The 26721-nt window shown below is 44.7% G+C and overlaps 1 protein-coding gene across 8 annotated transcripts in view; it reads right to left on the bottom strand.

The window, feature by feature from the left end:
- The window catches only part of PMFBP1 (polyamine modulated factor 1 binding protein 1), a 2317386-nt gene that overhangs the window by 1639712 nt on the left and 650953 nt on the right, over nucleotides 1-26721 (bottom strand). For all 8 annotated transcript variants that reach the window (XM_078668626.1, XM_078668631.1, XM_078668625.1 and 5 more), the window contains 3 exons: nucleotides 25718-25801; nucleotides 25106-25252; nucleotides 15984-16067 (listed from right to left, as the gene is read on the bottom strand). In XM_078668626.1, coding sequence (XP_078524752.1) covers nucleotides 15984-16067; nucleotides 25106-25252; nucleotides 25718-25801 — 315 coding nt within the window. The remainder of the gene's footprint in view (nucleotides 1-15983; nucleotides 16068-25105; nucleotides 25253-25717; nucleotides 25802-26721) is intronic.

Here is a 26721-nt window from a genome sequence, read left to right as displayed (position 1 = left end):
GTGTGTGTGGGGCTCTGTGTGTGTGGGGCTGTGTGTGTGTGTGGCTCTGTCTGTGTGTGTGTGGCTCTGTCTGTGTGTGTGTGTGTGTGTGGCTCTGTCTGTGTGTGTGTGTGTGTGTGGCTCTGTCTGTGTGTGTGTGTGTGTGGCTCTGTCTGTGTGTGTGTGTGTGGCTCTGTCTGTGTGTGTGTGAGTGGCTCTGTCTGTGTGTGTGTGTGTGGCTCTGTCTGTGTGTGTGTGGCTCTGTGTGTGTGGCTCTGTCTGTGTGTGTGTGTGTGTGTGTGGCTCTGTCTGTGTGTGTGTGGCTCTGTCTGTGTGTGTGTGTAGCTCTGTCGTGTGTGTGTGGCTCTGTGTGTGTGTGTGTAGGTGGCTCTGTGTGGGTGGCTCTATGTGAATGACTGTGTGGGTGGCTCTGTATGTGTGTGTGTGTGGCTTTGTGTGTGTGGCTCTGTGTGGGTGGAAATGCAATAGGTCTCGCATTTGCGAGCGATTAAGCTATTGGCATTGTAAATGACAAAGCCATTTATTTATGTTTTAAAAACCAAAACATAAATAAAAATAATGTCATGAGTAATGCCAATAGCTCTAACTTTAACAACGACGAGACCATTACATTGTAAATGCTGGTTTTAAGTGTGGGTGTGGGGAAGCAATGAAGAGGGTGTGGGTGGGTAAGGAAGCAATATGAGTGGGTGAAGTAACATGGAGGGTGGGAGCAGAAGCAACACGAAGGGTGTAGAAAGCAACACAGGTGGGAGAGAGGAAGGTGCAGGGAGAGGAGCACATGGGCTAGAGAGAGGAATGTGGAGGGAGAAGAATGTGGGACAAAGTAGGGAAGGGAAAGAAGCACACAAGGGCAACACAGAGGGAGGCAAGGAAAAAAACAATGGCGAGAGAGAGCAGCAAGTAGATGAGGGCAAAAGAGCAGTAGCCGAGGGAGACAGTTGGGAAACACAAGCACTCTTGTGGAGTGATGAAACAAAAAGCAAAAAAAAGTGCTTCAGACGTGATCAGTGGAAGGATACAAGTAATTCCTCCATGCTCCTGTGGAAGGACAAACACAAGAAGAGGAAGTAAAGCCAGCCCGGTTCCCTTGCTTTCCCGCTTTGTGTCACAGCAGTCAAGAAACAGGCCTAGCTTTACTTCTGAAGCACAATAGGTGAGTATACGTGGGAGAGGGGATAGTGGTGGGGGTGAGAAAGAAGTGGAGAGACTGGGGAAAAATGTAAGTTTGAGAAGATGAAACGATGAATGTCGGTCTGTATTATCTAAAGTTTGTCCGATGCTTGCATGACTGCTGCCCACGCTGTGCCTGTTTCTTGTATGTTAGGGAAGCTTGTCTTACTGACTTGTGCTACACCTGTTTTCTCTGTACAGTATTTCACCTTTGTCCTACTGACCCCTATCTTGTATGGTTCTTGACATGCAAGCTTGCACTGTTGGCAGTATAATAAGTGATGTGAGAGGAGTACGATGGATTTTGGTCCCAAAAACCATCTATGGGCATGGATGCACCATACTGGAAACTATTGATGCACTGCCCATTTAGTAATGAAATTCCCTGCATTGTTCTAACTGTCATTCACACTAGCCTCTTTCTTAGAAAACCAAACTCAAAGAATCAAGATTAACCAATCGCTGTCCACGACCAAGTCGGTCACCCTGGTAGTCCCTCAAGGTCCCACCTACTCTCCTACCCTCATCAATCTATTCATGGAACCCTTCACTGAAATTCTGAAACTCTCCAATATTCATTACCACATGTATGCGGATGATACCCAACTATACCTAAAAATATAATCTCCGGTTGACATCCGCCTACTCAGCACAACTGCAACAAGCATTTACAATGCAACGGTTTCGCCTTTGGAAAAGTTTGAGCTATTGGCATTGTAAATGACAAATTTTTTATTTATGTGTTGGTTTTGAAAACAGATAAATAAATGGCATTGTCATTTACATTGCCAATAGCTCTAATTTTTCCAAAGGCGAAACAGTTGCATTGTAAATGCTTGTTTTTATTTTTAGAAATGTTGCACAGCAACGCGGGGAGCAAACAGGAACTGACAGCAGGAGGAGAGCAGGGTGGGCTAGACCCTACAGTGCTATGCAAAAAGTAAAAAAAGAAAATTACTTGGAGCAGCGCGCGGCCAGTGGAAGCACACTAGCTGCAAACAGGAAGCTGTGATAGGTCCATGCTCCATGGCAGGAACAGACACCCAAGGATGAAAGCAGGAGTTGAGCAGCTGGGGGAAAGCAGGAGGCGTAACCAATAAAACGAAAGGTAACAAGAGTGACTTGGAAGTCAATCAATGGTAAGTAGTGGGCGGGCTCTTAGGCCATTTTCGAGCTTTTTTAAATTAACAATAGATTTTCTGACAGCACATGCACGCTGTTCACAGGTGAAACCTAAAAACTACACTCAGTGTGCACTTGTGTACAAAATGTCAGTAAGTAACAGGTGTAACAGTTTTAGATTACTTGTGAGAAAAAGCTAAGCCAAATATGTGCTAAAATACAAAATGCTCACGAGTTACCTGCACCAGCTAACGCTCATGATAGATAACTACACAGGTGCAACGAAAACAGAAACAACGACCAGCACATAATTGGGGAAACTATGTGCTTGTGATCAAAAGCTTTGCACATCCTTAAATCCACCTCAGTTCTGCAGAGGCATTCCCCCATGTTGCACATAGAAGCCTCCACCTATGATCCGGGAGCCCGCAGGTGCCGAGCCAACAAAGGGTTCAAGAGGCAGATGCAGCACGCTTTACTGACGTAAACAGATGCTGAAAGGCCGAGAGGAACACATCAGTTCTGGCGGGAGCTTGTCACCATGCGTAATTGGTGCAGGATGGCGTCATCAGGGCATGGAGCGCGTGCCAGTGGGGGCCGCGCGGGCACTGGTGGTGTCTGTGGTAATGCTGCCGGCGCAGGGAGCTTTGAGAAGGATTAGGGCCCAGCTGCTCGGATACAAAAAGAGGAAATGTGTCGCGTGCCAGCCTTTGAAGGGTGCTCATGTGTCGCTGCGCTAACGCTTTCTCTATTTTTACCAGATTAACCCTCCCCCGGGGAATGGGAATGCTCTTGGCTGGGGATGTCTGGAGCCCTATGGGGGGCGTCCCAGTGTATGAGTAGGGACAGCTCTATGTGCATAAGATCATGATACTAGTTCGATGTTGTTCACTGCTTGCAGCCTTGCACTACTGCGAATAGAAGGGACCGTTGTTTAAGTAAATGACTTCGCCATCATCAGAAGGATGAGGTACTTTACTTAGAGGATACACACGGTTCTCTGCAACAGGTGCATTAATCCACTACTCTCTGTGCTGGGGTGTGAACCAAGGGCCTGGAGGTTACTAGCAGATTGGCGCAGCAGGTGCTTAGACCTCATGATCTACGGCGATTCATTGATATCTGCTATGGGCTCTACAGGACGGCGCCCTTCCGAGGCGGGCACTGCTGCCATGAGACGTCACAGGCTGCCTCTCACAGCTTAAATGTAATATTAAAACATCACAAAAAAGGAGAATACAAACGTTTTAGCTGTATAGCTTTGATATTCGATATAGTTGTATATCAACGAGCCCACGAGGTACCAACCAAAATAAACAACAATCACAACCTCCAGCAGAAGGCAGAACACCGCACTACACCCACCATAGGTTCTAATTACTACATACTTGGACACCACAAATGTCACAACAGATGTCACTCTTCACCGTGTACCCCTCTACAGCACATAACACACACGAGAACAACTCCTATCTAATACCCCAACGTTAGTGTGTCGACCCTAACAAGACCCCATAATCAGTGACCTCACTCCAAGCTGGCCCAATCACAAACTCATGTCAAAACTAATGATCCCAGATGAGAGGCACCCAAACTGGTAAAGACTTCTGGTTCCATACATCAAACACCATCAACCTCTACAGCATGTGCCCAAACACACAGAAGCGGCACTTCACCCAACCCCACGCTTCTGACAATCCAACTCAAACAGTCAGAAAGCAGAGTAGGGTATGTGATGGAATTCTGCGACGGTACCCTTACTCCTCCAGCACCACGAGGATATACCAATAGCAGAAAACGTGCTATTCAAACATTTACAAGTCAGAAGTCGACGAAAACAGCCCAAAGTGAAGCTGCTGACCCGGGACCCCGACTCCGAGCCTGGGACGGGACTTTTACTCCGGAGCCAACTGGAAGTAAACAACGGCGGCGGAAGCGGAGCCGCCCGGCCACAGATGTCCGGGTGGATGCAACGCGGCTCGGCTTCAGAGGAGAGGGGCGACCCCGCCCGGCAAAGGACATCCGCCGCCCCCACAGACGCCCACCCAAGCTGCGGCGTCGACCTACCTGGCGATGGGTCACACGGCCACAGCGCCCGTGCCTTGCCGATCCACGGACGGCGGGAGGGGGCGGGAGAGGACACGAACGGCGGGAGGGGGGCGGGAGAGGACACGGACGGCGGGAGGGGGGCGGGAGAGGACACGGACGGCGGGAGGGGGCGGGAGAGGACACGGACGGCGGGAGGGGGCGGGAGGGGGCGGGAGAGGACTTGGACGGCGGGAGGGGGCGGGAGGGGGCGGGAGAGGACACGGACGGCGGGAGGGGGCGGGAGAGGACACGGACGGCGGGAAACGTGCACAGGACAGCGAGGGGGGCGGAAAGGCACACGGAGGGGCGGGAATGGACAGCGCATCTGAATTCACTTTCAGTGAAAGGGGAGGGAACGGGAAAAAACGTAACTCCGCCCTGGGAAAAAATCTCCGGAACGCCCCCGAATCTGGTCCGGCCTTGATGGACAGATCCGGCACTCAATGGCTAGCCTCCATTTATGGAGCTAGCCAATGAGAGCCGGGGGACGTTCCAGCAGTCCTTATTGTCGACATAGGATTTCACCTGCGCTGAAAAGCTGCGCAGAGCGCAGCCTTCGGCAGGCGAAACCCAAAAAACCCACATATGGCTGACAAAAAAAACACCTCAAACTCAATGCGCTCAAAACAGACTTTCTCCTAATATCCCCACCACAAGGACAAGGTGACATAGAAAACTGGATAAAACACTCAACAGCCTTCAACTGTAAACCTCAATTATCGATTCCACAAGATCACTGGAAATAATACTTGACAAGAATCTCAGCATGAGGGAACACATCAGCACAGCCAAAGGAGGAGCTAACTTTCATATGAGCATTCTCAGAAAACTAAAACTCTTCCTCAACGACGACCACCTAAAAACAGCTGTTCAAGCTCTAGTTATACCCAGAATAGACTATGGGAATACAACCCTATGAGGCTTACCAAGATCCAGTCTGGCTCCTCTAAGAGCCTCACTCATCGCGCTGCAAGACTCGTCACTGGCTCCAAAAAGAACAGCCTGATCTAAATGCAGTGAATTGGCTACCTTATGAGGCAAGATCTCAGCTAAAAATTGCCTGCATGACACACAAAGCCCTTCACTTCAACACACTAAAGTATCTAGCCAATAAACTGGAACTATCAGGCAGTAACAGAACTATGAGAAGCACCAACACCCTGCTATTGAAACCGCAAAAATGTAGGAAAAAGAAAACCCACACATGCACCTTCTCTGGCCTAGCACCTAGGATCTGGAACGCCCTGCCCCCGGCAATCAGAATGAGCCCTCCACCACCTCCTTCAAAAAAAGAAGTCAAACTGCTTCTAATGAATAAAACTCTCTCCTGATCCCAGCTTTGATGCGAGTTAGATACCAACCAGACGCTGCTCACCTACCAGGATTCGAGATGAACTCTTAAGCGAGGATGACTAACACACTCCGGACCTTCAATGAGAACCTACAACTTTTACAATCTCCTGTTAGCTACTCATATCTATATGACTAGCTCTCACCTTTTCTTTTGATGTAACTTTTGTAAAGCGCTCTGATACCCTCAACGGGTCTAGTTCGACCTATATAAAACTCCGACCTATATAAAACTCTATAAATAAATACAAAATAAATACCTGTGACTTGGCAAGGCTTTAATTACATCAGGACATTGCAGTTTCATGTGCTTAAGGCCTAACCATGTAGTAACGTCCAGAAGCATTTACGGTTCCCATTATTTATGGAGTACATCTGTCATGCCCATCCTTTCTTCAATGGGAAAAGTGTTTTTTTAAACATGGATTGTGTCGGTCCTAAGCCAGGTCATTGCAGGATTATGATTAGGGACTGTGCAGGACGGTTTTCACCCAAGCCTCCATAAATGCTTAGAAACAATGATGAGCATGAATAGTGGTTTAACATATACAAAGGTTTCCCTTCAAGCCCTATCCCATGACCCAATCCTTCAAGACCCTAGCTAGGCAACACCAAACACATTCAGCCTTGATATCAGGGTTTTTTGTGAAAGGACGTGGTGCATACTATATGGCCTTCCAATTGACACTCGGGTAGATATGGGCACTCTATGTGCCCTTGAGCATACTATGGTCTTACCTTGTCTGGCCTTTATCCACCACCGTTCCAGGATGTAAAGGAGCCTTACTAACTGGTGCCCACTTATAAAAAGCTTACAGCAAAGAGGAGACAGAAAGGAAAAGTACACAACAGACAGGGACATGTGCATCCCTTGTGTACTAATGTATGCAGTGGATGCTAACGCTTCTTTCCACATGCCCCACTCCATTGTTCACTGCTTTCTACTAGGAATCGAAATATTTTCCTCTAGCTTTACTGGCCCAACGAAGCTTACAGGCTCTCCTTCCCACTGAATGTGTCTGGTAGCATCAGTGACTTAGCAGGAGTTCCAAGGGCCGCAACACAAGCAAGGCAAATGCCCCTATCACACCCCAAGCAGGATAATGAAAAAAACAGCCATAATCATGGTATAGCTGCGCCCCCTCCAACCTTTGGACCCCCGTGCCAAGGCACTTCCTACGCCGATAGCTCCTCCACCTGGTAGCAGGGGCGCGTCACCACTGTTCATTACTTTGCTGCCTGCACACTACTGGCACAGGGCGACTGCTTAGCTCCATTCTTCCACTGCCTCTGGTAATACCCCTCTTGATTAAGACAAAAGGCTGATTTTATGAATGACTCTTTATAAACACTAGGGTGAGACAGGGAGTGTCAATTTATAAGTTGCCCTAGCAGCCTATGAATTACACCCTACATCTTTGTTAAAAATCGACACAATGCTTCCAGATTAGTATTTGTACACATTATATGACGAATGAAATTGGGACCTGTGAGGATGCAGCAATTGTGTATATGAGAGTGTAGAGAACGAAATACACAAGCCATATTGAGATTTAGGGATGCAGTCAAAAGAGAATCTGTCAAATTATATATAACAACATTTATGTGTGTGACATATAATGTGTACCAGGCTAAACAGTAACACAGTAGTGATTGTACAATAGTTAGTACTAGGTGAGGTAGAATCATTTGCTGTAGACAAAATAGAATTTTGACAGCTGGTGTGCTCCCAAAGGCTAAAAACAGGTAATTGCCAGGAAATGTTTTGCAATTAGGCACCAGCTGTAGTTTATTACCTCTCTTTAGCGAATGATGGTCCTGAGTTAAGAAGATGAAGGGATAGGGGAGGACATGAGGATACAGCACCATGGGAGGGGATTATAGTGATGGGGAAGGGTGCTGGGATAAGACTTACAGGGAGGGTTTTACAAGCGAGTAAGTGGCAGAGCTACGGGTAGGAGAGAGGATGGGACAGGGACTGTCAGTCATGGGATGGTTATCCTTCAGTGAGGTGTTTCTTGAAGGGATGGGCATTTGGCTAATTGAGCAAGAGCAGAAGGTAGGTATGGCGTTTAAAATCCAGATTAATTTAGTTTTTTTCTTTTTGGGTCATGCACTTACGAGCAGGTAGTAAAATAATATGAAGTTTGAAGGTCTTTCTTGACCTGTTTTAACAGATTATATATTTGTCGGTGAACATGTGTTGCCCAATTCTGCATCGAGCATCTTCCTCCCCACCGCCTGTGTTATTTGATGGATGGTGGTCATTGAATCCCCCAGACTCGCCATACCACCACCATGAAACCTCTTTGCCAAGTCCTATTACTGCTGCTTGAACCGCCTGAGCGGCCTCTTACTACTTCAGATCGGCTGGAAGCCTCTTCAACCCTCATCGTAGCCGTCAGAGATGAGCACCAGCTGCTAAACCCTGGAACGGTCCTTGCCAACCCTGTTCTCTGAAGTAGAGAGGTGGGCAACAAAAAAAAGGTTTCCCTCCTACCTTTTTTTTAGCCCCCTCCACCCGCAGCAAATAGGAGGCGCTGCGGGATGCTAAAGTTGGGCTAAGGAATCCACCATGACAGGGGTGAAGGGGAGGGAATCAAAGGGTGCATGATGTCGTTTGCACTACCAACGCCTTCAGGTGAATTGGTGTCCATGTCCCCCAGTATCCTACAGTTTCACTTGTACAAGGGACTGTGACTTTCAAGGATTTGATGCACGCCCTCTGTTGGTGAAATCAGTCTCTGGAGACCACGCCTCCCCTACCTGTGCATCGCACGCCCAACCCTGTAACGACACCCCCGTTTTCCCAACATGTCTGGCAGACAGAAACCCACTGCAGCAGCAGCTCCAGTCACGCAGCTTCCTGACGTACAGATTTATACAGGTCACACAAAGGACAGGCGAGTAACAGAGGTTAATAGTTCCCTGGGTTCATTCACATGCATTACAGTGGGCGCTGCATTAAACACCATCTCCCAAACCCTGATTTACTTCCTTCCCATCATGTGAGGGCTGGCCCACATGCTGCTTTGAGCAGTCTGCTGTTTTGTAAAAGCTAATCACATCATGCGCACTAAATTCTCTTTGACTCAAGGTGCTGCACCTCTGTGCCCAGATCCTGACCCGGAAGAAGGGGCTCTGGGAGAGGGCAATCAATGCACTAGCATCCAGACGTTTTGCAACTGGCCACGTTGCACGCAGGGCAACAGAGAGAGGACAGCGTCCTAGTGTTGCCCCCCCTGGCTAGGTTAGTAGCTGACCCCACGGGACCACCGTAGGTGGAGAGGGTTGGTCACCCCTGTTTTATTGCCTTGGGCGTCAGAAGGGGAGGAGTAAGGCCAAGAGTCCTCATAAGCGGTCATCTCCCAGGGCCGGGACACTTTGGTGACAGGCGGGGGTCTTCGGTTATCGCGAAGTGCCATCCCCGAGGCTCGTGATCCTAAAACTTTAAACAACTAAAAGGCCTTCAGATAGTGGATCTTGGAGCCCCCGTCAGGTCACTGGGAGTCATTATGGCAGGGCCTGGTATAGCGTGATGGCGCTTCTTAATCCCTCAAGGGACAGTTGAAATCCTGAGCAACTGTGGAGACTGGCCGAGGTCTAGCTTTGACTTGTCAGGAGCATGACTCAAAGTAAAGAGTAGGGAAGCAACCCACTGTAAATGAATGAGCTTTAAAGAATCTAAGTGCGTTGGTGCCCAAAAGAGGACAGCTCTAGCTCTCTCAGGATTGGTGTCAGCTGTTCAAGGAATTCACCGTTGACACCTGTATCGCTCGTAAGCTAACCCAATCTGTGTAATCAATAAACTTGCGACATATTTTATCCACAAAGAGAATGACTGTCATTTACAACATAGCATGCATTGTACTGTTGTAATTTCAAGGGTCCTCACATCCTCAAAGGGCTTGGGGTAGCAATGCTGTGCAGCTGGGCAAGTCGCACACAGGGGGACATAGGGGGAACAGCATCCTAGTGTTGCTCCCCTGCTAGGATGGTATCTGAGCCCACAGGGCCACCGTAGGTGGGGAGGGTTGGTCATCCTTCTTTGGCTACTGGCATTAACCCCCCACCCTTCCAGCAACTTCCACACAAAAAAAGAGAACGTAAAAATGAATACGAATACATATGTATATATAAATACATATGTATATTAAAGAATTTTCTTTTACAGAAGTTCCAAACATAACACTTAAAACAGTGCGGTATAAAATCTGAGGGACTGGAGCTACTTCCAGGAGGGTTCTAGAGGGTGGTGTCAGCTGATTGGTTGTTCTCTTGAGTTTGGTCCTTTGATAGAAAGGACTCAGATATATTACTAAATACAAGGCCTTAGGCCTGTTACCTTCTATGCCTAATGTGATATTACCATTATAAATGTACCCGGGACTCCCATCTCGATGATGGGGAATGATTCAAGCATGTGAATCTATGAAACATACCCTAATACTGGATAAACAAGTTTATTTAGACAGTTGTCCATAAAACATTCTAAAAACAAATAAACCGTTAAAATTGATGATTTAATGATTCTGAAATTCAGACGTTTGATCCAGGGGTGTGATGCACTTTGTGAAACCTTATCATTGGAACATGGATATTACCTGGGGGTGTCATAACCAACCAAGGAGGAACCAATGCATTGAGTTACATTGTTGTAGTTGGTTTGTTATAACCTGTGATACAATACCATTCATGTCAACATATTTGTACATATGTAGCCCGACGACAAATATCACAAATAAATTAATAACATTTGTTATACAAAAAAGAAATTGATGATTTAACCCCATCTTGGCTGCCCAACACCCCCCTCTACTACAGTTCATCATCAAAAGTCTGTTTAACAGCCAGTAAAAACAGAACAATTCCTATTGCCACATCTAAATAGCACATTTCTGATAACAGTTCCACAGCTTTCCTCCTTTCATATTTAAAAAGAAAGGTCTTAAAAACGTAATATGGCTTGAGAGATAAAAAATACAATCCCTAAGTATATGCAGTAGAGAGCATTTTACATTCAGGGGACAGGGGCATAGACCACTGTTATCCTGAACCTGGCCCAGCCTGAGGAGGGTGGGGGTGGAGGGGCGCGAATGGATTGGATTACATCCCACTCTAGCCCTTAGTATTTCATCACGCAGGCCAGGGTCTGATAACTGAATCAAGTATTGGAAGACAGTGTCCTAGCCAAGAGTAGAAGTTGAGAAGCTAATATATGGTTTCTTGATCAAATAGCTCAGGTCATTAGTCTCAGTCACTAATACTGCACACTCTTTCAATGCTTGTTTGCCTAGGAAGGGGGACAGGATGTAATTGTACCACTGTCTTGATAAAGATCAGTCTTTTTCTTACTTCCTTTGCCCACCTTCTTTCACTACCTTGAATCTCACCCCAGCAGAGTTTAGATACTTTAATCACTTCATCGTCCTCCGCGAGGCTATTGAAATGTCTTAGGTCCCGAGGGAAAGCCAGCAGACTCCAGGACACCAGACTGAACTCTCTCTTTATAGACTGGACCAAGATATCTGAAGGGAGCAATAGAATAGATTTTTTTCTTCTGTGAGCAGGAATGCAGCATTTTAAAGTTTGAAGTTCGAGTATCATTGCAAGGGGAGTAACAGGGCGATCCTAAAGCTTTAAACAACTAAAAGGGTTTGAGTTTTAAATTATTTATAAAGCGCGCGTACACCTGACGGTTCCATGGCGCTACAGTATGTTGAGTCCTTGAGAAGCAAGAATAACAGGGGGGACTTGTGAGAGATTACTGGGGGAAGGCTTTGGAGAATAGAAAGGTTTTTAAAGCCTTTCTGAAGAGCGAGTATTGGGTGGAACATCTGAGTTGGGCTGGGAGGGAGTTCCAGAAGATGGGGGCAAGAGTGGAGAACTTAGAGCCTCCCCATTTATTTCGGCGGGAACGGGGGACCATCAGAAGATGTTGAGAGGAGGAACGGAGTTCTCTGGCGGGGGCATAGGGTTTGATCTCTGAAGAGATAAAGGCAGGAGAAGAGCCTAGCTGGGCCTGGAAGACGAGGCAGCCCACCTTGAACTGGGAGCGTTCGCGAATGGGGAGCCAACGCAAGGATTTTAAGAGGGGGGTGACGTGGTGGGACTTGGTGAGGTTGTAAACCAAGCGGGCAGCTTGGTTCTGAACCAGCTGTAGTCGTCGTACATTGTAGGCAGGCATGCCGTGGTAGAGGGCATTGGCATAATCCAAGCGAGAGACGACCATGGCAAGTACAATGAGTTTTAGGGCCGTGAAGGAGAAGAAGCGGGAAACCTTGCGGATAGTGCGGAGAGATAAGAGGAGGAGACCACCGAACTCACCTGGGAGTGTAAAGTGAGTTGATCATTGATTTTGATACTGAGGCTTTAAACAGAGGAAGAGGGGGGTGGAGGGGGCCCAAGGGAAGGGGGCCAGAAGAGGGGGGACCAGGGACTGGAGCAACCACCTGTCAAAACCAGTTCTGTTTTATCAGGGTTTAGTTTCAGGTGGTTGTGATTCATCCAGTCCCGGATAAAGAGCATTGTAGATTGGAAGTTAGATTTAGAGTCAGGAGAACGAGAGAGAGAAAAAATTAGCTGGAGGTCATCCGCATAGTTATATACGGAGACCTCCATTTTTTGAAGAGCAAAGATGAGGGGAGCTAAGTACAGATTGAAAAGTAATGGGGAAAGAGAGGAGCCCTGGGGAACTCCACATAACACCTTCCGAGGTTCAGCCAAGAAATCGCCCAGGCGGACCGCTTGGGTGCGATCACTTAGGAAGGAGGACAACCAGACCAGGGCCGAGCCACCGATCCCCGCCGCCCCGACACGGGAGAGTAAGATGGAATGGTCCACCGTGTCAAAGGCGGCGGAGAGATCGAGTAGCACCAAGGCCTGGGGGATGTTACTGTCCAATCCCTCTCTAAGGTTGTCAAGTACTGAGAGCACGACTGACTCGGTGGAGTGAGCCGGGCGAAATCCGGCTTGGCGGGGAGCCAATATACGGTTTTCTTCTACGTAGGTGGTGAGTGCTCTGGTGACCTGACGTTCCAGGACTTTCCCTAAGAAGGGGAGCAGAGAGATGGGGCGATAGTTGGCGGGGACGGAGAGGTCCGCGCCAGGTTTTTTTAGAATGGGGAGGATTATGGCTATTGAAATGTCTTAGGTCCCGAGGGAAAGCCAGCAGACTCCAGGACACCAGACTGAACTCTCTCTTTATAGACTGGACCAAGATATCTTAAGGGAGCAATAGAATAGATTTTTTTCTTCTGTGAGCAGGACTGCAGCATTTTAAAGTTTGAAGTTCGAGTATCATTGCAAGGGGGAGTAACAGGGCGATCCTAAAGCTTTAAACAACTAAAAGGCCTCAAGATAGTGGATCGTGGAGCCAAAAGCAATCCCTCAGGTCACTGGGAGTCATTCCGGCGGGGAATGGGATGATGCGACTGTGCTTCTTAATGCCTTAAGGGACAGTTGAAATCTTGAGCAACTCTGGAGACTGGCCTGGGTCTCGTTCTGACTTGCAAGGAGCATGACGTAAGGTAAAGAGTAGGGTGGCAACCCACTGTAAATGAACGAGCTGTAAAGAATATAAGTGTGTTGGTGCTGAAAACACCAACAGCTCTAGCTTTCTCAATATGGGTGTCGGCTGTTCAAGGAACTCACAGTCAACACCTGGGTCGCTCGTAAATTAATCCAGTCTGTGTGATCAATAAACCTGCAACATATTTTATCCACAATGAGTGTCACTGTCATTTATAATGTAACATGCATTGTACCAATGTCATTTTAAGGATCCTCACATCCTCAAAGAGCTAGGGGGTAGCAATGCTATGTCTGTGCTAGGGTTGTGCAATCAAGCTATGCATCTGTGATATGGTGGTGGAGATGCCGCGTCATGGAGCTGTGGACAAGCAGACATTTCCATACGGGATGATGAAGTCGATCGTTGGGCACTGTCTAGTTCAATGATCTTCAAACTTTTCAATGCTGCGCTACGGCTCACATAAGAAAAAAATTATCACCAGGCCCTTCAGAACGGCATACAGGTTTTCTCAAAATTATTCTATAAAAGCGAAAGACCAGAAGATGCATAGCTGATCAGCGAATGGGGTTATGCTCAGTTATCCCTTTTAAAAATGCAATTACCTACATGAATGTCAGCAGGCTAGTGAAAGCCCGAACTCTCTGAAAGTGTAAAAATATTTACAGTGTGAGACGTTATCGGAAATTTAGGAATGACTTTGAGGGTTATTTGGAGTCACCTATCCCCTCCCCCACATAGACACCAACTTCCTATCAGAAAATGAGTGAAAAGAGACATTACTGGTGGCACATCACTGCTTTCTTTAACCAAAAACACAGAACTGTTTTAGGGATTGTGTTTGTCTCTGTTACCTTAAGGTATAATTGATGCTGCTCTCGACTAGAGCCTGAAGCACCCCACATTGGAGCAAAACAGCCCATTCTCAGTGTGCAACTCCCCACCCCCAGTTAAAGTCCTCTGATATAGTGAGAGGAAAGGAAGTTGTAGGTGAGCAAGGGTTAACCGGTGTGATAAAGCAGTCAAATAGCAGAAAATGTGTGTGTGTGTGTGAGCATTGACCCCCAAAGTGATAATATGGGGAAGACCAGGCGTTGACCTGAGTGACTGAAGATATAAGGCAGGAGAAGCCGTGGGTAGGTGAGAAGAGTTCTACATTATGAAAGTATTTATGGCCAATGGTTTGCCTGGGGTATAGTGCTAAAGAAAGAAAGATGAACTGAGGGTATGTGGGCACTGCCCCAGGTGATAAACTTGGGGGCATGACCAACTGTTGCCGTAATTGATTAAAGTTACAGAAGGAACAAGCAGTGGTGGATAAGGGAATAGTGTCCTGTACCAAGAAGGGGCACAGGGCCATGTCTTGCTCCGAGTGATGAAGCTATAGAAGGACAAGAGATCTGTGGGTGGGTTATAAGCGGCCTGCACAAAGAGGGTATATGGTCAAGTGTTGCTGTGCGTGATGAAGCTATAGAAGGACAAGAGATCTGTGGGTGGGTTATAAGCGGCCTGCACAAAGAGGGTATATGGTCAAGTGTTGCTGTGCGTGATGAAGCTATAGAGGGACAAGAGATCTGTGAGTGGGTTATAAGTGGCCTGCACAAAGAAGGGGTACCAGGTCAAGCGTTGCTGTGCGTGATGAAGCTATAAAAGGAAAAGGGAGTTGTGACGTAAGAAGTATACTGCACAAAGAGGGGACACAGAGGCAAGTGATAAAGCTACAGAAGGACAAATAAGCTGTCAGTGGGTTAGAAGTGTCCTGCAAGAAAAGGTGGCACATGGGCACAGTGGGGTACATCTACAGGCGTTCCCTTATGTGGTACAGATATAAGTGGGTGTTGCTCTGTGTGTTAACAGCCACAGGTGAATAAGGCCCTGTGTGAAAACTGCTTCAACCTAGTTAGTGTTGCCCTGTTTCATACAGCAAATGAGAAGCGACTGCTGCAGTATGATAAAGCTATAGACTAGTGAGAATTGCCCTGCGTGATGCAGCTATGGAGGAGTGAATGTTACTCTGATACAGCAACCTGTTTTATCACATGTTCATTTCCACATTAACCAAGCATTTTTTTTATTGCGATTATAGAAGCGGGTATCCACTGGTTATTATCCAGCTTGCTAGCAGAAGCTTTGTCGGGCCTGCCCAGAGTCAAGTAAACTTTTTAATGGATTTTTTAATAATGGGGGGATTAATCAGCCTTGGAAAACACAAGCCCCTGCAAGACCAACCCAGCATATTCTACTCAAAAGTATAGAGCGCACACAAAAATTACGGCATTGCTGAACGGTTTTCACGCATATAACTATTACTAAGGGTAGACATGAGAAAGCGCAAAGGGTGTTTGTTCCCCAAACTGATTGAGCAAACCAGGTGTTGGCTGTAAAGGCAATTGCACCAATAAACAAATGCAACATAAGAATCAATTAATAGATAACTGTGGAAAAATAACACATATAAGCAAAATAACTGAATGTAATGAAAAGCAAGACATGCTAAAATGTGTAGGTAAAGCTAAGAAATGGTGCTTGGGTGACATGAATACTTTTATGGATTGGTGATATCTGCAAGTTCTGGATGGAACAAAGGGGCCCCTGAGGGGACAGATGGGGCTGGTTTCATAGCTATATATCAGTGTCCTCTAAACGGCTGTGTCAGTACAGTTTTCAGACACCCTTCAGATATTAGAAATAAGTTGATGTTTTTAGGTTTAGGCCTTACCTCTAAAGCGTGTTCCCGTTGGCAAGCTCTCAGTGCTTGATTTTCTCCTTCCACTCGTGACAGAAGCACGTTACTCTCAACAAGCTGAGGGTGAGGGACAAAGATACATGCTGTCAGATATTTTGCACCAGGGCAAAGCTACAAGTAGTGACCTAGTGCACAGAGACCCACATACATGCAAGTGCAGGAAGACCTGCATTGCCCCACCAAGGTCTAAAACTCAACTAACACATGTGCTCTTCCTAAAACAGACAAGTGTGGATATGAGATTTCATAAAGTTCATGTTCTCACTTGCAGCTCGACCAAGGGATGATATTCTAGCAGGTGTCCTGCAGTTCTCACTCACCCCAACCAATGCAATTTTATACTCTACAGTCGAACTTCTTACCAACTATTTTTAAACAAGTATAAGCTATTGGCATTGTAAATGACAATGCCTTTAATTTACATTTTATAAACTAAAACATAAATAAAAGTTATTGAGATTTACAATGTCTATACTATAGCTAAAACTCATGTAAAAGCGAGACCTATTGCATTTCAAATGCTTGTTCTATAACGTACATACACGGTGCAGTCCAAGAAGCACAGCGAGGCCTGCAGGTGGCGCCCTTCGTGCCATGTGAACCCAACTTTGTGGCACTCATTTTATCACCCTTAAAAGGAATGTGACCGCTCTTGGAAGGTATTCGTACCCGCAACCTGACAGTTTCTGTTGGGTCTGAACCCACTGATCATCCTTGGTTTCACAGAGACACTAGTAGAAATTAGTATTTGAGTTTCGATGTGGTTCTTCACAGCTGAAAGGATGTGGGAGGGGCTCGCTATGCATTGTTGCTGTTATTTTTGCTATTAGTAAGTATTACTATTGTTGATCCGTCTTGTGTTTTCCGCTCGTGTCAATGGTGTAACCTGATATATAATAGCTAAAAGGAGCAATAAAGTGAATTCAAGGTAGGGACTAGTCATTTATGACCCCCCCATGTCCAGTAACCAGTCCCGAGGTGGGAGACAAGACCCCTGTGGTGGATTCTTTAGCCAAAGTGAACTCGGAGAATGACTTCAACACTTACTTGTACATTGTGTGATGCTGGGCAAATCAAGTGATCTCCCTCTGCTGTCCTACAATTACATTACCTGCCACTGTTTGGGGCGGTTACAAACAAGCAAACCCCCAGTCTTCCTTTGCGCATCACAAAATGTATGTTTACAAAAGAACCTGACATGTGCCTTGACCGCGCCATCCCTCCCTGTCTTCTGTTATCTTCAGTGCCCACAACGGGTTTCCAGCCCCCAGGCAGCTTGTTATATAACAGAAATAAATGAAAAATAAAATAAAATGATTCCTTTCTTCTCATTGAAATGACCTATTTACAGCGCATAGAAGTACTCACGTTCGAAAACGGCACTGCTCAGATGTTTACTCATTCATCCCTTCGCTTTCATGCACTTCTTTACACACCTAGCCGAGCCCACCAGAGGCCCTTCTCGCTCCAGGACCCCTGTGTCTCTCTCCACCCTGTACAAAAAAGTATTTAAAGATCTCTGAATGGCAGCTGTTGAGCTCGCGCGGCAGAGATGCCAAGTACACTGTGCCCAGAAAAGCGTGAGAATGAGAAACTTTTTGCCATAGCTGTAAAAACAAGCTACAAACTGAAAATAAAACGCTGCGATGTGGGCACTCGTGTGTCTGTGTGTGTGCGCGTGTGTATGTGTGTGGGGGGGCCTGTATGTGCGTGCGTGCATGCATGGGCGCTTGTGTGTGTGTCTGAGAGAATGCAGCGTGGGGGGGCCTGTATGTGCGTGCGTGCGTGCATGGGCGCTTGTGTGTGTGTCTGAGAGAATGCAGCGAGCGCGTGCGCGTGCTCATTTCAAATCGCCTCCAAGGCGATGCGCGCGGCCAGGATTGTCTCCTGGAAAGGAGACACGGCCACAATAAGTTCTCGGCGGAGAAGCGCTTCCGCGCGTTCAGCCGAGCCCTAAAAATGGCCATGTCACTCGGATACTCTGCGATCCTCACTGGATAGCAATAAAAGCAATAATTACATTTACATTGTGTTGCCTCATCTACAAAGCAATTCATCAATATCAATCTTCTCACCTCTCCAAGTTACTTATCTGTAGTGGTACAAAGGGACCCAGACGCTGAAATTCCTTGCTGATCTAGGTATCAAGATTCAAAACCTCTTTTGCTGGTACTGCAATCAACGCCTGGAATTCTTTGACAATTAACATAAGAGCACACCCCTTCGCTCTTTTATGAAACAACTAAAAACCCAATTCTGCATATTTTTTAACTAATGACTCTTTTCTAATCTGCAACACAGACAACCTGCTCAATGGATCCAGGTCTACTGTTCTTACACAACGGATCTCTGGAATGTTATTGCTACCTGCTACATTACAACCTACATTGATTAATGTTATCTGATGTGATTTCAACTGATTTCTATGTGAAGACCCCTAAATCTCGTGGTGGTGCAGGAGCTCTATAGGAAACTGTTACATTAAATAGCAATGCAATTCACTTCAATTAACCTGTTACGTATACACTAAAAATATGCACACTCACACACGTGTGCAATCTAAACAGTTTGCACCCAACAGCTTTACAACATATTATCTGTGCCTTTTCAACTGTCACTGCCTTGCACTTTCTAAGTGTTTGGTGTCTAACTTTACCCAGCATGCCCCTCCCTGGTTTGAGAGGGAAGCTAGAATTTTAGATTAACGCAGCAAACCTTCGGAAAGTGGGTGGGATTGGTCAAGAGGTACACAGGCATAGCTGGGGGGAGGTGTTCAAATTACTTCATAGCATTTACATTTACCCAGGTACAAGTGGAACTAAGAAAATAACATCAAGCATCAAGTTTGCCTTGTGAATACTGCTTGCACACAGATGTGTACAACATACTGGTAAACAAGGACACATAACAGGGCTCCTACATATATTTTTACAAAACCCAACGACCATACTGGTAATCCACGCAGATACGCAGAAAAATACACAGTCAACAATGCACATACATCAAAAGTCATACATTTGATCATGAGAAAAGGGCTTCAGATCTGATAGCCCCTTTTGAGTAATAAGGCAGGTGAACAGTGTATGGTATTTATCCTCAATAGACGTTCTGTCAGGTGGTCCCTATAAAAGTGTGGTCCCTATTTTTGTGACTTTGATTCGAGCAAATGTTGCCATTATTTATTGTCCCAAAAAGTTTTTTAAAGTATGAAAATAGATGGGAAAAAGTTTCCTAATTACATATTTATAACAAATGTGACAAAAATGAATCAACAATAGTATTACCATCATCTGGTATACACAATGAAACATTGGTGATTAGAGTACTGTAAGTCTAATTAGTTGTTTGCTTTCTTTGTTTCTGTGTGGTATATTTACTAATGACACAAATTCCTCAAGAAGTGGTAAAGTTCTCGCTCCCATACATGTGTTGGTTGTCCCTTCAGAATCTTTGTAAATTTTGTGGATATTGGATTGAACACAGCTGGAAAGAAATTGAAATTAAACGTTTCTGGTTTCGTACAATGGAAATTGATTCACAAAACTGTATGCAATATATATAAGGTTATTGTTTTTAATTGATTATTTTTACATTCGTACAAAAATGTCAAGGATTTTGTAATTGTAAACTAGAATTACCACAAATTGTGGCATTCTTGTGATGCCACTCTGCATGTAATGTGAAGTATAACAGCAGTGTTGTGGGAGAGGTGTGGCGCCGCGGCCAGGGCGACTGACACTGGAATCTGGGGACCACGGTTCGATCCCCGGCTCCGGCGGCAGGTTAGCCCAGCACCATGTGACTCTGGGCAATAGCTTGTTTAATCTTCCCGACGGCCCCCAGCGCCTAGAGACCCTTACGGGTGATTGTGCGCTTTACAAATGTGGACTTTACTTTTGCTAAACCCTCAGAATGCTTATGTCAACATACACTAGTGTGGACGCCAAACAGTTCAAAGTACAAAATACAATATATCAGTAAGAACATAGCACACTAGTGCATGTTAAAATATTGTACAAAATGCATTATTGGTCTAGAGAAGACAACTTTTGATGAGCCTCACAAAGTTCAGCCAGTACCCATTTCCCCCCTGTAGCGGGTTGGCCTAGTGTTTTTTCCAAGGCTGAAAAATGTAGTAATACAATCAAAATTGAAAATAATAACAATATTAAGCAACTAATGCCGTGCAAAGGAGTCAGGTGCAGCACTACAAACTGTAGTAGTAGCTTTAAAAAGTTCTTTTAAAAAGGGGCATACAATCCAGTGCAGGCGAACAAAATTAGTAAACAAAATTGGTGAACAGTATTGTAGAATAATACAAAAAGGGGGTGAGGAAACATTCTCCTATGGCCAGGAAAAAAAGTAGGACTGTTAAAGAGGTGGTGTCAGAGTAATAAAATATATAAGTCTTGATTTTAACATATAAGGGGACCAAAAAGCAAGGGATGGGCATCTCACTTGCATTGTTTTTATCATGTAGTTCAAGGTTATTAGGCAGTCTGTAATGATAAAATAGAATTTAAACATTTTAAAAATGATCGTCAATTGGAGAGGAGTTGCTTCTTCAATAAGTCACTACTTACTTTAGATGAATGTGTAATGCCATTTCATGGTCAGTTTTTACAGGAAAATATTGTGGTTTTCCATATTATGTATATAAAATGCTGCACTAGGTTTATATCACAATGACAAGCGGTTGGAGACGTAGGCAGAGTATATGTCAAGTCATCATGGGCGTAACCTCAAACATCAGGTGCTGAAGCATCATACCTCATACAAACTCATAATTAATGGGGTTCGCAAAAGAGTGGGAGAAAAGCAATCTTAAGTGTGTTATATGTTTGCTACCTACTTCAGGAACCAGAGCCATGAATGTCAGAGAAAGATCAAATTGTTTGCAACAAAATATTTGCTGATGTAGCGTTTTTATTCCAGAATATCGAATAGATTTGCAAAACAAATACTTTAAATCATAATCTCACAAATAAAAACAAAGGTAATAAAAACTACTGTGTGCATTGATTTAAACACACTCAGTCTTATGGTACATGAGTAAACATTATAGTAAATGACTGAAAACTCAGACGTTTGGGCCCTATATTAATTCCAGAGTCGTGGCAAGGCACAATTGTGCCCCAACTTCATAAGAAAGGGGATGACTATCTTCATCAAATCCTCTAATAGCCTTGCTGGACAGTGAAGCAAACATTTATGCGCCCTGGTTATTAAAAGACATACAGGATTGGGCTACTTCAAATAAATTAGTCTCTTTACAATAAATAGGATTTCGACAAGCCTTTGCTGCAATTAATAAAATGATGGCCCTCTCTACTGCTTTAAGTAAGCACTTCATAGTATCAAGTAAAATTTATTTGAATGCTTTATCGATATAATTAGCATTCAATGGTGTAGACAGGGCCATAGTTTGTGTCATAAGTTACGTAAATAGGAGATTCCAGCACTTTTGATAAGATCTATTCAGATGCTTAACTTACACACTTCTGTAAGTACTAAGCTAGGATTGGACAAGCATCTCTCACAAAGTTTATAAGAGCGGGGGTCTTAAACAAGGTTTTGTGCTGCACCCCTACTGTATAATATTTATAAAGTGGACATGAGTAGCAACATTTTACAATTGAGATATTTCCCCACCAAAATTGGGCCCCTCTCGGCTAAATATTCTGCAATATGCAGACACCACTATTATAGCTGATCGTACTGATGTAGGATTTCAAATATCACCAAGTGCACTACATCAACACAATGAAAAAAATGGTTCAGTGGTGAACTGATAAAAACAAGCAGTTATCTTTGAAAGCAGCAAGTGTGGAAAGTGATATTGGCAAATAGGAGACATGGAAAAAGAAGGGGAGATCAAATAAAATTATAGAGGAGATGTGTGATTGTAAATTGCAAAAAACTAAATGAAATTCGGGTAAGCTGTGATGCCTATTTGGGTTAGCGCAATGCTCTCCTTTTTGTGTGATATTCAACCTGCCAGTTTTGTGCTCAATCGTAAATACTTGTCTCTGTCTGAGATGCACTGGCAGGAGGTCAGGGGAACTATGCTAGACCCACAAATATTAGTTTGTTAGTTGTTAAGAATTAGTTACACTATTTTATGGCAACTAGACTGGAAATGCATGAAGTGCAGCTGGAAGAGGACTAAGTACATTAAGGATCGTTATGATTCAAGTTCTCCTCAAGTAGTTAATTTTTTGCTTCTAATCTCTATAATGTATGGATAAAATTTATTAATTTATGATCTTTTATTAGTCCTATATTTGAGTTTAATTCTGGCTGGAACAGTTTTAACTCCGCTACTAGTGTATTTATGCAAGAGTAATTTGGAAACCCTGGTTCATTTGATTTGTAATTGTCCTGCCCCAAAGCCACAGTTTGTTGAATTTGGAAAAAACACCTATTTTTCAGGGTCATTATTGCATTTACTATGTTAAGTGTGAGAGTGGAAGACTGTTTAGCTAGTTTCCATGAGTTTACCTGTCTGATGTGATACAACGGCTGCGTTTTAAAATTGTTTCATTCGAATCTGTAACTTAATTTTTTGTGTGTAATGTTTGGTATTTCCCTTTTTATTTTATTACTAAGTTCCACCGTGTGTATTGTTGATGGTTTTCATTTTTTTGATTGAACTAGACGACATAATCATCACACACACTGGTCCACAGAAGTAAAATCTGAACAACTAGCCATCCCTCAACAACCACATGACTAGTCTAGTATTGGAACTAAAGAAGCCCGGCTCAGCATATAAAACCAGTGCTGACTCTCCTGCACTAGCTGACTGTCAAACAATGAACACCCTTAAAAACAGTTTTGACACATAAGCAACAAGGAAAGTCCAGAATTATACAACGTTCTATACCACTGACAAGACCGTGCTTGGTTTGGAGCATGGCCCTGCTCAAACCTCTAACTAACTGCAGCAAAAGGAGGGGAGAGGGGGCTTTAATGTGTCGTGGTCCCAGATTTTAAATTCAGCTGCAGTTTAGCTATAATCAGAAAATTAGACTTCAGAGAGGCCTCCTGGCACTATTTATGTAAAATACTACCAGGGCAACGAAAGGAAATTCACTATCTGTGGTTATAATGTGTACTAATCTACTGTATATCTTACGCATGGAGTTTCACACAAGCATGCAGATTTATACAGAACGATCAATAAGAACTTTTATCGGTTCACGCAGAACGCAAACAGAGGGAACACATGGGGCACGGTGTTATATAACCACTGTTCATTACTACACACGTTTGATGTGATTTGCGCTTCTTAGACAACCTCTAAAGTTCAGAAGTGAACCCTTTTCATCTACATACCTTGCTAAAGATTCCTCCACTGAATTTGCTTGTTTTTATCATTGTTATTTAGCGTTTGCACCATATGCCATTAGAATGGCACTTCATCTCTTATTAAAAGTCAAGGGTTGATTTTCCGACACCATTCCAAAAATACCATTTACATCACAGACCGGATTCTGGTATGGTTTGTGGAGTTGCATAAACAGTGGTGAGAGAAACTTTAGCAGTGCAGGATGGGTGTATCAGAATTTATATTACATAAGATTGATGGATGCGGCCAGAAGGTATTACCAAAAATCGCATAGAGATCTCTTTGGTTGAGATACATAACCAATGCCCATCCTATGTAAACATATGGCAGCTGATGAAGCAAGGCCCATGACTGCCAGGTAATTGCATATTCTGGATATGTTGGGTGTATGTTTTGAGTTCTGTACTAGCTAGTTCTGGTGTAGGATAATGTGTGGCACATATTGATAGATTGGGATGTCACGAAAGGCAAAACCAAACAACATGATGCATCTTTCGTTTGTTGGATGTGTGTGTAGTGTACTGTCTAACGGGCGCTGTTAAGTGTTACTTGTGTGTTATGAAGCTCTAAATTACACTCTTACAGGAGTTTGCAGCTCTATCTTTTAGGCCATTCATCTTCAGAATGTTCCAAACGCATGTGCATGCTAAATCCGTAGACTAAGACTTTCAGGCCTCATTAGACCTATCTCAAAAGTATTACCCTGGCACCCCGTTCACTGGAGCATTTATTTGAAATCAGATTATTCTGGGTCACCTTTTTACCTTTCAAAAACACAATTCTAACTCTCTTGCTTCAATAAATTAGGAATTTATATATAATCCTAATCTGTTTTGGAAGAAGTTACTCACCGAATACACCCTGGCTCTGGCATGGTTCACATGATTTCCCACACACAAAAAGCTATTTTTCCAACTTTAAAGCGCTCCAGTTTTGAAAAACCTTTAAAATCTAAGTTGCTATAATCAGGAATCTGTTTCTCTAAACTACGGGACTGCATGTGCAATAATTACTTACATTCTTTTCCTGCCATTCCTTTCATTGAGCCCTCCACTAGAAACTTGTAAAAAACAGGTAAAGATCAAGGTCAGAAGTCGAATCTACAACTGTCACACTGTCACTTCCCCTCCATACCTCTTCTTCAACCTCACCTCATTAATCTGCGGCAGATTCCTTTACTAAACCAGCCTCGACCTCGCTAAACAAGCTCCTCAGCATGTATCCAGGAAAATGGATACAAGCACTCCAAGCACCTAAAATTTGTAATCCGCTTCCGTTCTGTGTTAGGATCCTTCAGAGAAAGATCCTTCAGTTCTTAACAGGTAGCGTCGTTGAATTCTTGCTATCATCCAAAGAGCTGTGTCTATTGACAAGAGATGGTGAGTAAATGTTCAAGCATAGTAGTGTCTTGTTGGAATCTTAACTGGAGAACCAAACAGCGTCTCTGGTCTATTAGGGAGAGGATGGATGAAATAGATTTACGAACTACGAGCCTCTTCCTCTCAGTGAGGCCCACAGAGCCTCCTGAAAAGATTGAGGTGGGCTTTGTATGGGCAGTTTCAGTCAGGTATCCTCATAGACGATGGTGTGGCAATCAAGGCACCAGAAGCCGATTAGGACTGTGTTCTATCTCTAACCTGTCACTGTGCTTGGCCTTGTAAATATACATCTCTCATAAATGGGAAAGAGGAAGATGTGTGAGATAATGCCTCGATCTGGGCGTTGCTGGATCAGATCCTCTTACCTGGTGATGTGCTTCCTCACGTTGTTTGCTGTTGGCTTCCAGCTCCTGGTTCAGCTGTTGAATGCGACTGTGTCTCTGATCCAGCTCTGCCTGCCGCTCCCTCAGCTCCTTCTGTAGCTCATAAACTCTCTGCTCCTGGGAGTCCAGCTATTGACCCAACCAGAAAGAAAATAGCACGGAGGAAAAATCAATTATACTAAATAGCTTGAGGATAATCTGAAAGAGCAGAGGCCTGAAACCTATGAGGTGGGGGCGGAAGGGAGCGTAAGCTTGCAGATCCAATTCAAGCAAAGACATGTGGGTGGGTGTGGCATTATTGATGTAATGACTGTTATCCCTGACACCTGTCTATACCACCCCAACCAAGAAACAGGATATGCTAGCAGGCAGATCATAATAAGCAAACAGTGATTGCAGTACAAAGCACCAATTTAGCATGGGCGATCATTGAAGAATTGCGAAAATGGAATATGCAGAAAGCCGGCGCTAAGCACCTTTCGTGAACCCAGAGAGCTGGGGAACATGTAACTAACATCATCTTGCATTGCTCAACAGACCCCAAATCCTCACTTTCCAACAAAATGGATGTGACGCAAGTGCGGACAAACTCACCTGAGCAGCTAGTCCATCTCGCTTGTCCTGTATAAGTAGTATCTCGTTCTGAAGGCTGCGCAGTTTGCCATCCCGACGCTGCAGCTGCAGAGTTTCCATGGAAAAAAGGGAGGGGGAGCGGAGAAGGGGAGAGAGACCAGGACGGGATCATTGAGTGTCAACCAATAAGCGATTAGCATGACAAAGCGCAGGTATTGATCAGCTATCGCAAAGCAAGCTGCACAGACCAACCCCCGGCTCCTCACCCCTGCTCTCCTCTTTAAAGGGTGGTTTCAGTTTTTGGCCATTTTCATTCTACGCTTTGGAACGAAAACCTACCACAAAGCAGTTGCCACCATTATATGTTGCAGTCTTCTGAATCTAGCAGTTAAGTAGGAAGGCTGTGTACCAATCCAGGAAAGAGGGCAGAAACATGAGCTAACACGCTCCGGACATACGGACAGTCACTGTTCAGTGTCTGGAGATACAACATCGCTCTGGCACTGATGTACGTCAACAGTAGTGGCCTTTCTAGAGTACAAGGTAAAATCTCCAAGAAGCCATTTGCAAATTAGGTGGAGGACTGGGCTGGCCTCCAAATCAAAGGTAAGCTAGTCAGTGTGCCCTGATCCTGCCTGCCCCACCAGACCAAGCAATCACACACTACCTGTCCCCATGTCACACAAGGCAGTCACATGCACTCCAGTCTCATTACTGGTTGCAGACTCGTTAAACCTGTCCACATTTTAGACAGAGCAGTCATGGGCAGCATACCCTAATTACAGATAGGCAGCTTTAAACATAAGGTCCATCTGCAAGTCCAGGAGTCACATGTAGACTGCCATCATTACAGTGCGAGAGGGCACAGCCTCCCTCCATCATTAGACACTACTCATTGTACATGGGCTTGGCTCATTACAGCCTGATCAGTCAAAAGCAGCTGCTGCTCAATCTAGCGAGAGCAGTCATCAACAGCCTTGTCTCAGTATAGACAGAACAGTCACATACAGCCTATGCATAATTCA

The sequence above is a fragment of the Lissotriton helveticus genome, chromosome 12, assembly GCF_964261635.1.
Source record: "Lissotriton helveticus chromosome 12, aLisHel1.1, whole genome shotgun sequence".
Lineage (NCBI taxonomy): Eukaryota > Metazoa > Chordata > Amphibia > Caudata > Salamandridae > Lissotriton > Lissotriton helveticus.
The sequence above is the reverse complement of the archived record's forward strand: the minus strand, read 5'-3'. Positions and strand labels throughout refer to the sequence as shown.